Source organism: Octopus sinensis, linkage group LG18, assembly GCF_006345805.1.
Source record: "Octopus sinensis linkage group LG18, ASM634580v1, whole genome shotgun sequence".
Lineage (NCBI taxonomy): Eukaryota > Metazoa > Mollusca > Cephalopoda > Octopoda > Octopodidae > Octopus > Octopus sinensis.
Genome location: NC_043014.1, coordinates 5,525,432 through 5,540,431, shown reverse-complemented (window position 1 = coordinate 5,540,431; position 15,000 = coordinate 5,525,432). Strand labels below are relative to the sequence as shown.

At 36.8% G+C, this 15,000-nt stretch overlaps 1 protein-coding gene across 3 annotated transcripts in view; it reads right to left on the bottom strand.

The window, feature by feature from the left end:
* Positions 1-15,000, bottom strand: part of LOC115221572 (short-chain collagen C4-like) — a 41,843-nt gene that overhangs the window by 13,349 nt on the left and 13,494 nt on the right. The window contains exon 2 of one of the 3 annotated variants that reach the window (XM_029791774.2): positions 12,963-13,014. The exons of 1 other annotated variant lie outside the window; for it this stretch is intronic. In XM_029791774.2, coding sequence (XP_029647634.2) covers positions 12,963-13,014 — 52 coding nt within the window. Of the gene's footprint in view, positions 1-690; positions 1,023-12,962; positions 13,015-15,000 lie in introns of those variants that run through there. One more of the 3 variants, XM_036510661.1, reaches the window with a different exon arrangement.

The window sequence follows — 15,000 nt, the reverse complement described above, 5'->3', positions numbered from 1 at the left end:
ATAGATATATAGATAGAGAAAGAGAGAGAGAGAAAGCGATACATAGCTAGATGAAGAGGTAAATAGATAGATAAATACATAGATATATAGATACATAGATAGATTGATAGAGAGAGAGAGAGAGAGACAGAGAGACAGAGAGACAGAGACAGAGACAGAGACAGACAGACAGACAGACAGACAGAGAATGAGATAGAGATTTCAAATTTACAGAAAACAAAAGACAAGAACATGTGTAGAATCCACAAGCAAGTGCATTAAGTTCAACCTTCGGGTAGAATGGAGGAGGTTTTTGTCTTTCGACCGCACGCTTTTCGACAGAAAGGATTAAGAGGATAAAAAGGATTAAGAGGATAAAAATGGAGAGAGATTGAGAAGAACCGAAGAGAGAGAAGGGAATGTGTAGAGATGATATGTGTTTGATTGTGTATGTATGTGTATGTTTGAACATATATGTACATAAATATATATATACATATAGAGATCTGTATATATATATATATATATATACAAACCACCCCTACACACACATATATATATATATATATATATATATATACATATAAAACAATACATATATATACATGTGTCTATATATGTATGTATGTGCGTATGGATGGATGGATGGATGGATATACGTATACATTTCTTGCAACTAAAATATAGAAACTTCAGGTGTCCTGTACTTACTGCGGTTGATTTTTCTTCTATCTTTCTGGTCCTTGCATCTAAATGAAGAATCGTGATGGTCAACACGAGAAACAGTCCAAAAGTGATGAAAGAAGAAACAGAAAACCGCTGCGAAATGATCTTCCCCACCTGAGCGATTTCCATTGCGGTTTTCGGTCGTCCGTGCAGCCTGTTATTTCGTTTTGGTTTAATGATAAATCTGAAGTTGATGTAAGCTGGAGTTTATAAGTGTGAGCTTCTCGCTTCGGGATCGTAACTGAACATTGTTAACGTCTGATTCCGGCTTTTTGATATTTTTCACCCTCCACAACCCAACCCTGCCGAAAATCTAATCGTAAATTCAGGAACCAATCAGATAGACATTACAATAATTGTGGGTGTCACCTTTTAAATGACACCTTTTGTGATTGGATAGAGATGATCCACGATTAACACAGAACAGTCAGCAGAATATTTTACTGACTTCAGCACAAATTTGTAAACTGAAAACAAATGCCTATTTGTTGGAGAATTCTTATTTATTTATTTCTTAATGTTTACTTCTTTATTTTTGCGAAACTGCTGTAATATTCATGTAGGGGACTACATTGTCCGTTCAACATCTGTACAGACTGTAACTGCAAAGCTTTATTTAATGCAGTCTAGTGTTTTTATTGGTTACTTCATAACAAACCTGATGTTAAAGATTATTCCATTTTATTTACACTGGATCTTATTAGAATACTTCTGCTGACAAAAAATTTATGATTATCAAAATGTCTTCTCTGCGTGTGTGAGTGTGTGTGTGTGTGTGTGTGTGTGTGTGTGTGTGTGTGTGTGTGTGTGTATGCTTGCGTGTGTGTGTGTGTGTGTGTGCATGTGTGTTTGTGTGTGTGTGTGTGTGTGTGTGTGTGTGAGTGTGTGTGTCTGTGTGTGTGTCTGTGTGTGCGTGTTGTTTAAGTGTGTGTGTTTATGTGTGTGTGTTCGTATAGTATCATATAATTCCAGAATTCGTTAGAAAGTAGGTATTCCAACATGCAGGACGCCGAGAACAGCCGGGTGGGGGCCTCACTGTATATGAGTCGTCGTCGGTATTGACTTGTACCCGAATGATTAACCTGTAGCGAGCGACACTGACTGAAAGATGATTTTATTTCGAGTGGACCATATCCAGAGATTACAGCGCTCCCGCACGTGGCCACCTGTCCTCAACAGTAGCACAATAGGGATTGGGGATGTACTAGATCTGGTTAGGGTGGATGCAGCGTGCTACCGGGTACATCAGATATAATCAAGGTCTGCACGCCAGATCCAGCGCTACAGTGGTTTTATATCAAGGATTTCTTTTCCTAGACTAGGATGCTAGCTGGGACCCTAACATGTGCTACTACCCTGGGTCAGGTTAGATCTGGGAACACCAGGGGTAAGATGTGCTTCCACATCCCTCAAATCTCAGGAACATTCGTACCATGCTTTCCCACTCCCTGATGCAGTTTATTTACATATATATATTAGTGTGTATGTATGTGTGTGTGTGTGTGTGTGTGTGTGTGTGTGTGTATGTGTCTGTATTTCTGTGCGTCTGTGCATATCTGTGTGTGTATCAATATGTGTCTGTGTGTGTGTGTGTGTGTGTCATCCCATAAGTTCTGTCCTATTTTTATGTATTTAAAATTGAATGTAATTTAATATTTTAGAATGTCTAAAGGAATTAAGAAATATTTTTATGCATTTGTATATTAACTAAATAAATATTTTATTTACAGAATAATAAAATTAAAATTTATTTGATTAAAACCCTTTCTAACGTGGAAGTATCCAAAAACATTTTAGGCACATAATCCTTTATGAGTACAAAAAAATCTCTGCATTCGAAGCGACTCGAAACATACACTCGGTTTATGGGAAAGAATGCTTGAATGAAAGAACTTGCAGAAGATGGTTTGCAAATTTCAGAAGTGGAAGTTTCAGCCTAGAGGATGAAGATAGAACACGACGTCCAGGTGAGTTTAATGATAAGACCCGTGAGGCCTTACCTGAAGAAAATCCTTCATTTTTAGTTGAAGAATTGCAATAAAGCTTAGTTCTAGCCAGACAACTGTTCATCGTCATCTTCAACAACTTGGAAAGGTTCCGAAAGATGGAATATGGTCGCCTCATGAATTGTCCGAAAGCAACCGCAAATCCCCAGTTGACATCTGCTCTTGTCTCCATTCTCGCGAACCCATTTCACCCTTTTTGGATAGACTTGTGACTGGTGACGAAAAATGGATCTTCTATCGAAATGCTAAACGACGTAAGCAGTAAGCTTGGTAAAGGGGGTCTTTTCTTCTTATGCAAACATCACACCACAGAAGATCGAAGAGGTTGGTTGGGAAAAAATTCCTCATCCACCTTATTATCCCGACCTTCATCCTTCAGACTACCATTTGTTTCGTAGTTTACAGAATCATTTGGGGGACATAAATTTCGCAAGCTACGAGGAGCTCGAAACTGACATTTATACATACATATATATATATGTATATATATATATATATATATATATATATATATATATATATATATATATATATATATATATACGCTAAAAACAGCCTGAGATTTACGCTAAAAACACATATTTTTAAATTTGACAACAAACTGTATAGGCAAGCGAAGGGCGGTGCTATTGGAGTGGGGATCGCCGGTGACGTTGCAAACCTCTTCATGGTATGGTGGGACAAACATTTTAAACAGTGCCTAGCAAACCGTAACATCCACTTGGCTATGTACTCTCGTTACGTCGACGACATTAACTTTGTTGTGAAATATAATACAGACACAGTTATGGGCCCTCTACCAAGTGAAGAACAGGTGATGACATCTATACAACACATAGCTGACTCTATCCACAACAGTATAAAACTTACCATAGACTACCCCTCTAAAGTACCCAGTAAACGATTACCCGTCCTAGATACTGAGCTATGGATGGAAGATGCTATGGTTAATGGAACCATTAAACCCTATATACTCCACTCACACTATCAGAAACCGATGGCTAATCCACTAGTAATCCGTAGTGACTCAGCTATGTCGGATACTGCCAAACTCAACATCCTAGTGGCAGACTTAATTAGAGTAATGAGGAATGTATCACCACTATGCCAACCACAAGAACGACAACAACGCATCCAGCACTACATATTCCGAATGCAACGCTCCGGATACACACAAGACGATAGAGTCAGGGTGTACAAAAGAGCGAAAGCTAGATTCGAACGCATTCTAAGGAACAACGAAAACGGTATATGCCCCCTATACCGCAACAATTTCTGGAATAGTTTAGAGAGGGACACCAACAAAAGGATGAGAAACGTTACTTGGTACGATAACAGGAGATTTCACGGAGTAATGTTCGTTGACGCCACACCTAAGAACGAGCTAAGTAAGGCATTCAAGAAAATCCTGCGCACTACGGGCCTAAAAATTAAAGTTGTAGAAAAGACAGGTAGGACTATCAAATCGGCATTATGCAGATCATATCCATTTGATAGAATCACCTGTCAAAGTAATTGTGCAGTATGTTCGACAAATCCACATGTAAATTGTAAAACCAAGGGCACTGTATACCAGATTAAGTGCCAGGAGGGAGCTTGCGCGACTAACCCAGAGTCATACATAGGTGAGACTTCTAGAAGCATCAATGATAGGTTCAAAGAACACCTGGACAACTACATTGAAAGGAAGCCAAACTCCATCTTCTACCAACATGCTGTAGACTGCCACAAGGGATCCTTAGGGAAACTTAAGTTGAACATCCTATCAACACATCCCACCGATGCAATGTTGAGACAGGTCGCAGAAGCTGTTTGTATACTAGAATACAAACCTACTCTCAACCGAAAGTCCGAATGGAGTAACATCCAGATCCCATTCAGAAGGACTATTCTATAACCACCCCTCTCTCTCTCTCTCGTTTACTTGTAGTCCTTACATACAGGGTGCAATGCGTATGTGCAGTTATATATAACCGTATGAGCGTACGTTGTTTGATACGTACAGTTGCACTTAGGCGTTGTATCTATTCACGGTTAGACGGTGATGAGAGGAGCAAACACACACCCACACATATATATAAATGTGTGTGCGTCTATACAAACATATATGTGAATATGTATACAACCTTCAACAAAGTAACAGTCATGTACACAACTTGGACGGACACATGCCAGTACACGGACATACGTTCACATACACATACACATGTACACACTCTCACAGACACGTCTGCCCATTCTCCTAGACACTCACATACATACGTAGCACATGAGTACAAACATACATACATACCTACGTATGGGCATACACACATACATACGCACGTACATGTACGCACACACATACATGGGCACATGCATACGTGCGCGTATACATACATACGCACATGCGTACGTATGTACATACACACATACATACACGCATACATACATACATACATACATACATACATACATACATACATACATACATACATACATACGCACATACATACATACATACGCACAATAGTAAAACAAAAGTTCTGTGATATAGAGATAAAGATCTGATAATAGGTTTTATGGTATAGTTTTGGGAGTAAGAGTCGTAAGTCACTTCCAGGCTTCGGCCGGAGGAAGTTGAAATTTGATAGTATTGTGATGAGTGGTCACTCTACATCTATCCATCGCTACAGGTTTATAGCTTTATGTTTATAGAGTGTATGTGCGTGCATATACACACACATACATACATACATACATACATACATACATACATACATACATACATACATACATACATACATGCATACACAGGCGTATGTATGTACACGAATACGTACATACATACACACATGTATGCGTACATACACACATACATACGTACATATATATGACGAACTAACTGTTACATTCTCAGATGCAGCACCGATTTTTATCAGTGAACAATCCGCGGATTTTAGCGACGAAAATATTTTGACAAATTAAACTTAAATGTTGAAGTGAATCGAACGGCTTTTGTGTGTTTCTTAAATGGCTTATAAACACCTTCCACGCTGCAATTGTTTTCGTTTCAGCACACGATCTCAGATCAAATTACTTGCTATGCGAGTACATCTGCTATATATATATATATATATATATATATATATAAATATATATATATATATATATATATAATATATATATATATATATATATATATATATATATATATGTATATGTATATAGATATAATATATATATATATATATTATATATATATATATGTGTATATATATATATATATATATATATGTGTGTGTATAAATATATATATGTATATAATATATATACTATCTATATATGTATATATATATATATATATATACATATAAATATATATATATATGCAACAGCAATAGCATGTGTTTACACACACACACACACATATATATTTATACATATATATGTGCGTGTGTGTGTGTAAACACGTGCTGTTGCATATATTCGGACATATACACACCTAAGTACCCTATCCAATGTAAATTGTATATCCACGGTTTCGTTCATTTCCTTTCTTTTCTCTCTTCTCTTTCATTTCTTATTGTAGAATGTTTACTACGGTCCGCTCTGGTCCCATAATAATCAGGATGGTCATCTGTCTACCTTCTGTAGGTTCTGATTTCTGCTTTCCAAATCTAACTCATATCCTCTTCAATTCAACTTTTTTTAGCAAATTCGCTTTGTGGTTCTGAAACAGTCATCAAGCGGGTTAATTAAAATTCGCTCCATACCAATGTGGTTATTTGTTAAATATCACCTGAAAATGGCAACTTGTTTACTTGATATCATCGGAATAATCGAAGAATCCGTCAATGATGATGCTATTGAAATATGCATATACATATATATATATATACATATATATATATAATTATGTATATATATATCTATTATAGTATTATGTATATGTATAGTATATATGTACGTAATAAATATATATATTGATATATATATATAATATGTAGTGTGGTGTATATATATGCATATATACATATATATATATATATATAAATGCATATATATATATGCATATATACACACCACACTCACATATTATATATATATATATATTTATGTACATATATATATACATATACACACACCCACACATATATATACATACATATATTATATACATATATATATATTTATATGTATGTATAATATATATAATAGATGAGAGAGATCTATAATTATGTGTGTGTCTGGATGCTTATATATAAATATAATACATATATATTTATACATACATATATAATTGTGTATGGATTTATGTATGTATGTATGTGTGTATACGCACGTACGTAGTATACACATATGTATATAAAATATCAATAAATTTCTGTTGAATCAGGTACTTGAATTGAGACACCTCGTTAGGTAGGAATCATATACACACACAACACTACTGAGTAAATATCGAACTTTGTACCTTAGAACCGGCCGAATGATATTCTTGCAGAGTATGCAGACAATTAAACCCAGTTGAGTGAAGAAATCCGCTCTTGAGCGCCTCAGACATGTACATTATATATAAATGCGGTCCATAATGTTTACGAAGAGCAGATTCCAGGACAGGTGAATAAAATGTAAATGAGTAACGGGAGAAGTACAGGTGTCAATCAATTACGACCGTTTCTTACGACTCCTTCAATTGATTAATGAACACATTACATCACTGTAAAGAAATCGTTTTCGTCAGAAGAATTCACGATTTTAATGTTCATGAATTCATCTGGCAGAAACGGTTTCTTTACAATGGTGTAATATTTTCATCAATCAATTAAAGTAGTCGTTAGACACGGCCGTAATAAATTGACATGAAACTTGCTTCCCAACAACATGATTCCGGGTTCAGTCCCTCTCCATTGCACCTTGGGCAAGTATCTTCTTCTATTGCCTGGGGCCGACCAACGCCTTGTGAGTGAATTTGGAAGACGGAAACTGAAGGCTGGCGCGGTTCAGTGAACATATCTACTGACAGATCCAAAGTCATGTTCTCAGATTTCCTCTGTCGAGTGGCAGAAAAGCCAGGAGTTGTTTCTATGTAGGTCAATGACTGAATAATTACGTTCTCTGTCTGTGCATGCAGTCAGCAGATATCAAATTTAGCTATGAAATATTCATTTTTCTAATCATTCAACACTTATCTACGTATAGAATCTACCAGTTAGCAGTCAAGATTCTGTTCAAAGTTCTGGTTGTTAGCTCAATAAATTGAAAATATCGAGCAGTAGAATGAGTTTGTATGTGAATCGTAGCTAATAAATGTAGTTTGTTTATGTTTATTTTGTCTTGGTTTTGTACTTTTCTATATTTTCTTTCTTTATCCTTGATTGCTGTGTAGAATTGTCTAATTTCGCTGCTTCTTTGTAATGTCTAAGTGCTGCAGGAAAGTTTCATTTAGAAGCATCCACCCACCAATATGCCTTCCTGCTTCACACCTCAGCCTTTGGGGGACAGTGATCGCCAGTGTAATCAACGGAAAAAAAACCTGTCATCTGTCCATAATTCATCGCCCTGCATGAATCGGGCAGCTTTACATCCGATGGGTCTTTTCTGTTGACAATTACATAATCAAGAATGTTCTTATGACTTCAACGTGGATGCTTCTATTTATACTTTCAGTTGAACCAAATATTAGTCATCACTCCTGATACAGCTAGAGCAGGAGCAGCCCATCTCCCTTGCACTGACAAGTGTTGGTGCATAAAGAATAACCATTCTCACAAAAGGTTTCAATCTGCAAACCCAGTGTCCGAGTAACTCCAAAGAATCTATGAGGAAGCTCTGCCAAATGCTGCAAAAATTTCATTTGCCTACCAGTGAAGGAATTACAACCGTGTTTCGTGGTCTGCTACCACAACAGCTCCTTTATAGTATCCAGTTAGCTCAAGGCATCATCCGGAGGAACCACGTCCGGTTTCGGTCCCTACTCCATTACCGTTTTGATGTGGCGGGGCTCCGCCTTTCGGAGGTGTCTTCAGCTCTGGTGTTGGGTGCATGTCTTCTTTCTTCTTCTTTCTTCTGTTCCATGGCCTCTTCGATGTATCGTCAGCGAGTGTCAGCCAGTGACTGACTGACTTGTCAAATTCTTCCCTTTAAATACCTGCCGCAAGGCTCCAGCAGGCAGCCCCAGCAAGTTGTCACGTGAAACAGTCTCACTTTAACTGAGTAATTTCAGCCCGCGCATTCTCTAAACGACCGCCACCTGTCAGTCAGTGACGCTGATTCAGTGTCAGCTTGTCTCACCCAATGATGATATTTCCAGCCGGCATGTTATAAAGTGTATCCAAATATCTTTTAACTGGCCGTCATCAGGACCCTCGATTCTGAGAGTACAACTATATTGATGTTACATCGAAACAGTTACTTCCCTATAAAAGCAATACGGCGGTCAGAGTGTGTGGAGCCGGGCGAGTCTGAACATGTGCGTACATTCCAGCAGGGAAACTTAAGATTTGATTAGATGCATGCCATTTGTCCATGTTATGACGGGAGTAAATACGTCGAGTGTATTATAGTATTAAACAAATAAATAGACGGTTGAGCTCATCTAAAAAATCATATCGCAGAAATATTGATTGAAACAGGACGCACTCTGTGCCACTCGAACGTAGATAAAATTCTCAGTCCGAATTTTCCAAAAGATTTATTGGGTTAAGAATAAACACATGTATACCTTTAAAGTTGATTCCTATTATAAATGTCTAAATACATGCATTTTCTTAATGGCAAGCTTATGGCACTCAATTACTTGCATGAAAGACGTTGTGTCTCCCAAATATCCATCTTCTTCTTTTTTATCTAAGGAATATTCTACACTAACACATAGTGATGTTTCTTATTGGATGTGCTGTAACAGTCTCAACATATCACACAGTTTACACAGAGTAACTTTGCTTACCCTCATTATGTTTATACGTCCTTTTGCTGTCTTTACTCTGCTTTCTATATATGTGGTAAGTGTTGTAAAGCAAATCTTTGCTCCAAATTACCATTATTCTGCTTTTCAGTGAGAGAAATATTCTTATTCGATACTCGCTGGTGATTTAATTTCTGATTGTTGTGCATCAGTGTTTAGGAAATGGTGCAAGGTGTGAGGGTTACGTGTCCCGGTTATGAGGATGTCAACTAATCTTGTGGCGGGGTCACGAGGTTGTATAAATACAGGTAAATACAAAATAGGTGGTGAGAGGATTACTACTAACATTCCTCTCAAAAATGATGGAACCATCATATATTTCTATGATATTACTTCAAGTGGGATTTATTGATATTTAAGACAGAACACAAAATACAGTTAAACGAAATACAATTTTATTTCCACATTTTAGTTTTATGAACTGATCCTTATACAATGTTTATCTAGAATTATTCTCTCAGCTTTGCATTGTTCTATAAGCATAATTCTCACATTCTCTAGCGCCGATTTTCTCTCCATTATAATATTTATCTGTTAATTAGTAGCGCAGAGTATTTTAACGATTTATATAACTTCGATAAAATATTATCAAACAGAATTTAAAATGTCTATATTGTTTTATGATATTATATTATGTCTTGTAATTGGTTAACATAAGTGTTCATAGAGAAGCAAACTCAACCATATTCCATTCAATGTTTACTGCACACAACGCAGGTTAATATGCGACCATAGACATACGGTGGACATGGCAATGAACCACAAATTCCCTTCACAAAATATAATAAAGCTCCATTCTCGTTTCTGTAACCAGCTGGATCAGCTTCTGGTGCATAGTCCACACACACATATTCATGTCTACCCTTATGTGTATGACGTTCGGTCATCAAATATCCTGAATACTCAGCTGTCCAACCAGCGTAACACTTTGTCCTGGCTGGTAACATCATAACAACAGTAGGTTGTCGTGTCAAACAGACAGCACACGGAACATTGTGTTCAAAAAGTGATTCAGCGTTAGCAAAAGAAAAGTATTTTTTCGCATAGGAATTTTGTGTTTGATATTCACTGCCATACATGTGACTCCAGTATGTAGCTTCTCCAGTGTAATTTGCCCAAATGGGGTCGTTAGGTAGACATAAGAGATTACTTCCGCCGCCTGTTTCGTTATGCGCTGTTCCACCAACCACACCTAGAATTGGTAAGAAATATCAAATAAATAAAATATTAAGTAAAGTGAAATAAGAAAAACTTGGATTAAAAGAAATCCTTGAAAAGGAACTTTCAATTTTAAAATTGGCGATTATAAATAGACACACATACGAGTTGTGTGTGTGTCTGTATGTGTGTGTGATTGAGTTTATGTGTGTGTGTGTGTATAAGTGTGTGTGTGTCTTTGTGTCTATGTGTGTGCGCGTGTGCGTGTGTCTATGTGTTTGAACATTCACTATGTTTACGTGTGTAGGTTTGTGTATACAAACTACTATCGATGCGAGTGTAAGCTGTGTTGCTGAATGAATGTTTGTGTATGAGTTAAGAACTGTACGTGTCTATGATTTATATGTATATATGTTGTAGGTGTACGCCAACGTGTTTGTGTAGGTAATATTTATGAATATGTCTAGATACATGGCTGTAGATGGTTGTGTGCAGATGTCAAAAGAGTGTGAAGGGAAGGCCGTTACGTCACGCATTTCCTCTAAAATGGAAAAAGACGATTTTGTTCAAATTTTAACGGAGATAAAATAGAAGAACGATGCAAGGAATTTTTAACCAATATAAAATAGAAGAACACGGTGAGGTGCAGAGTATTGACAGTCGATAGGGAGTTAAAAGTTATTTAACAGAACATCCTGCACACCGTAGCTAAAACTCTCGGCTAGTCGTGAACAGGTCACGTTGGTTTTATTTGCTGCATCACTGGGGTTATTTTACGTCTTAAGGAAAGTGAGAGGAGAAAGGATTGTAAAGTTCAGTTTAAGCTGAATTGGGAAACCTTTAATAAAACCGTTAATGGTTCGGTTATAGACAGGTAAAATCTGTTCCATCGCATTTCAAGCAAAAACAAATCTCGTTTAAAGAAAGAACAGTTGGTGGGGAAGAGGTGGAAAATAGTGTCTTCTGACTGGAAAGCTCAGAATTGCCTTACCATGAGGCACTAGCGTGATTAAGTGGTGGAGTAGTGCGTAGTTAATGCATACAGTCCTTCGGTAACTATATTCTGTGGTTGGGTTCATGAGGGTAATTTCGATGATATCCTGTTGGTGTGATCATTCTTGACGCCATTTATACTTCGGCTATGACCAAATAAATTCAACGGAGAAAGTAGTTTTGTGTAAACTCAAAAGAATCTATAATCGCCGTTTAAAATGTGATATACTATAATAGGAAAAACGTTTGTGTAGATCAGAAAGAAGGAGGGAGGAGAGAGGAAGAGAAAGTGAGAGAGAGAGAGAGAAAGAAATAGAGAGAGAGATTAGAAACAAAATATACTAACCATCGTATACCAGACTTGAAATACGTGGACATTTTGTTCTACCCCACCGGGTATACAGGGATCCAGGACCGGGTCCTGCGAAATTGCGAAGGAAACAATGTAGTTTAAAAGAAAATAATTGGTGAACCATGTGGGAGAGAATATCTTGGCTGGGAATTAATGAATTGGGGAGACAATGATTAGAAGGAAGGAAGGAAGGAAGGAAGAGTAGATGGGAACTTGATAGAGGATTTAAAAAGTTAAGAAAGAAAGAATGAAAGAAAGAAAGAAAGAAGAAAAGAAAGAAAAGAAAGAAAAGAAGAAGAAGAAAGAAAGAAAGAAAGAAAAAAGAAAGAAAGAATGAATGAAAGAAAGAAAGGAAGAAAGAAAGAATGAGAGAAAAAAATTAAGAAACAAACAAACAAACAAACAAAGAGTTTGAAAATTCTTTTTCCTATGAACGTAAAGCTGATTCCGAGAAATAGTCCCCCACGCCTGGGGGTGAATGTATACTTTTAGTTACTGGTAAAGATTTGCATGATTCATCACTAATTCACTTCTCAGCCGAATTCAATGCGGTTTTTTAGCAATGATGATCGAGTCTTCAACTAAATTTTTTGAGATAAATTAATTCAAGGTTGGAGCATCAAATAAAAGGCTAGATCAAAAGTTAAATAAAAGGCTAGAAAATCTTAATAACAATTGCTTCCCTCTAGAATGGCCCTCAAAGACAGGTGCATGATTTCTCTAGAACCACCAGACTCGCAGAATTACTGAGCAACGTTTTTTACGTTTATATCTTTCACGATATAAAATTAGTTCTTACTTGGCGTGTGAACAGCTTTGTCATCCAGAGATTTCTTGGAAAGGAAACGGTTCTGTAAAAAAATGAAAACAACATCATAGAAATAGATTTTCAGAACATTCATCAATGTTTAGAATTTAAAGCTAAGCAATACAACAATGGCACTTTTGGACAGCTTCTTTTGAAGATGTGGCAGACAACTTCATTGTTAATTCCACCAAATTTTCATCGTTGTGTTACATCTTGGTGGCTTATCGCATTCCTACCTGCTCTGTGCATCAGGTAGTCCTTTATTTCATGCTTTTATACGGCAAAACAAACCCATCACAATGAGAGTTAATTAAGCCTAACGAACGGAAACACGCACGGAGAATGTTGCAAATTCATTTAGAAAAACTAATCTTCCAGTTTGTAAATCTTCAAACAGGTGGGTAGATATCTCAGACACGATTCATTTCGCTTTCTACGTAACCTAATTTTAAAAATATATTTACCTTTCTGTGTACCTTTATTCAGTTGAAGGCCCCCGACTTCCGAAATCAACAATGGCAAACCAACATAAATTAAAATTTCTTAGAGTATTTGCACCATTCTTCGTGCGTGTTTACATATATTGAGAGATACGTGGTTTGGGAATTTCATTCTTCTTTCATGCAAATAGTTACTTAGTGTACCCTGACTATTCATATATATTTTTCATATTCACATTATGTTCGTTGGCCATTTTATCAATAGTTTTTTTAGATGATGATAACTAATTTGAATTTTGAATTTATACTTCCTCGCTAATATTCGTTCGGACGTGACGGTGCCTTCAGCTGAAGAAACCAGTACGGAAAGTTAAATACATTTTAAAAAATAAATTACGTAGAGCTTTGGGTGCCAATTCGACAAAGAAAGCGAAATCAATAAATACTGGGATATCTACCCTTCTACTTGTAGATTTACAAACTGGAACAACCGTTTTCCCAAATGTATTTGCTACATTCTTCGTGCATGTTGACGTATAGTGAGAGATACACGGTTTTGGAAACTATTATTTTTGTTTCAATGGAAAAGTTATTTATTTTCACGGAAAAAGATCTGTGCGGAATTGAGCGGTCCAACAATCCGATATATATGCGTTTGTGTGTATCTTTCCGCATGTGAATGCGTGTTTGTTCGTTTATGTAAGTCTGCCTTATAGGGATAGATGCATATATTTATATACGCTAAAATATTTAAACGTGGATTAGTGCTTCAGGTTTTAAACTCACGAACAAAGGGTTGTACGTTCGATTCAAGCAGAAGGTGGGGCGTTATGTTCTTGGGCAAAACTATTTACATTGCACTGCAAATATATCGACAACTGATCGTATGGCACATTTCTGGACTTGCTCATTAATTTGACGGAGGGAGCTCTGGAAACAAATCATCCCCGGAATTCTTCGGCAATTAAGCACGAAAACGTCATCCGAAGAAAAAGACCATAGTGTATGTATCTATATTTCTGTGCGTCTCTGTGTGTGTATGCGTGTGTGTGTGTGTGTGTGTGTGTGTGTCTATTTGTGTGTGTGTCTGTCTGTTTGTGTATGTCTGTGTTTGTGTGTGTATGTGCGTGTGTGTGTGTGTGTGTGTGTGTGTGTGTCTGTGTTGTGTGTGTGTGCGCGCGTGTGTGTCTCTTTGTGTCTGTCTGTGTGTGTTTATTTTGTGTGTGTGTGTGTGTGTATGCACATTCGAATATACACATGAAGCGATACATTCATACATGTTCATTTATGTATGCACACGAAAGCGGCAGACGTACATATATAAGGCCTTTCTATGTAAAATGTTTCAGCAAGAAATGCCAATCTCTATCTTACAACATGGAACACAATTCATTATTGACTTGTAAACTAACTTACATTTTTCTAATCCTATGTCTTTGCTACGTATAGTAATTGACAAATTCATTGCTTTCTATTTTGCAACACTATCTATCGCACAACCTTTCTGGGGGCTTTTATAATTGTCATCTACAATACTGAATATTTCAAGATAATGATCAAATTCCGCGTAGTCGCGCCTTGTCTTTATC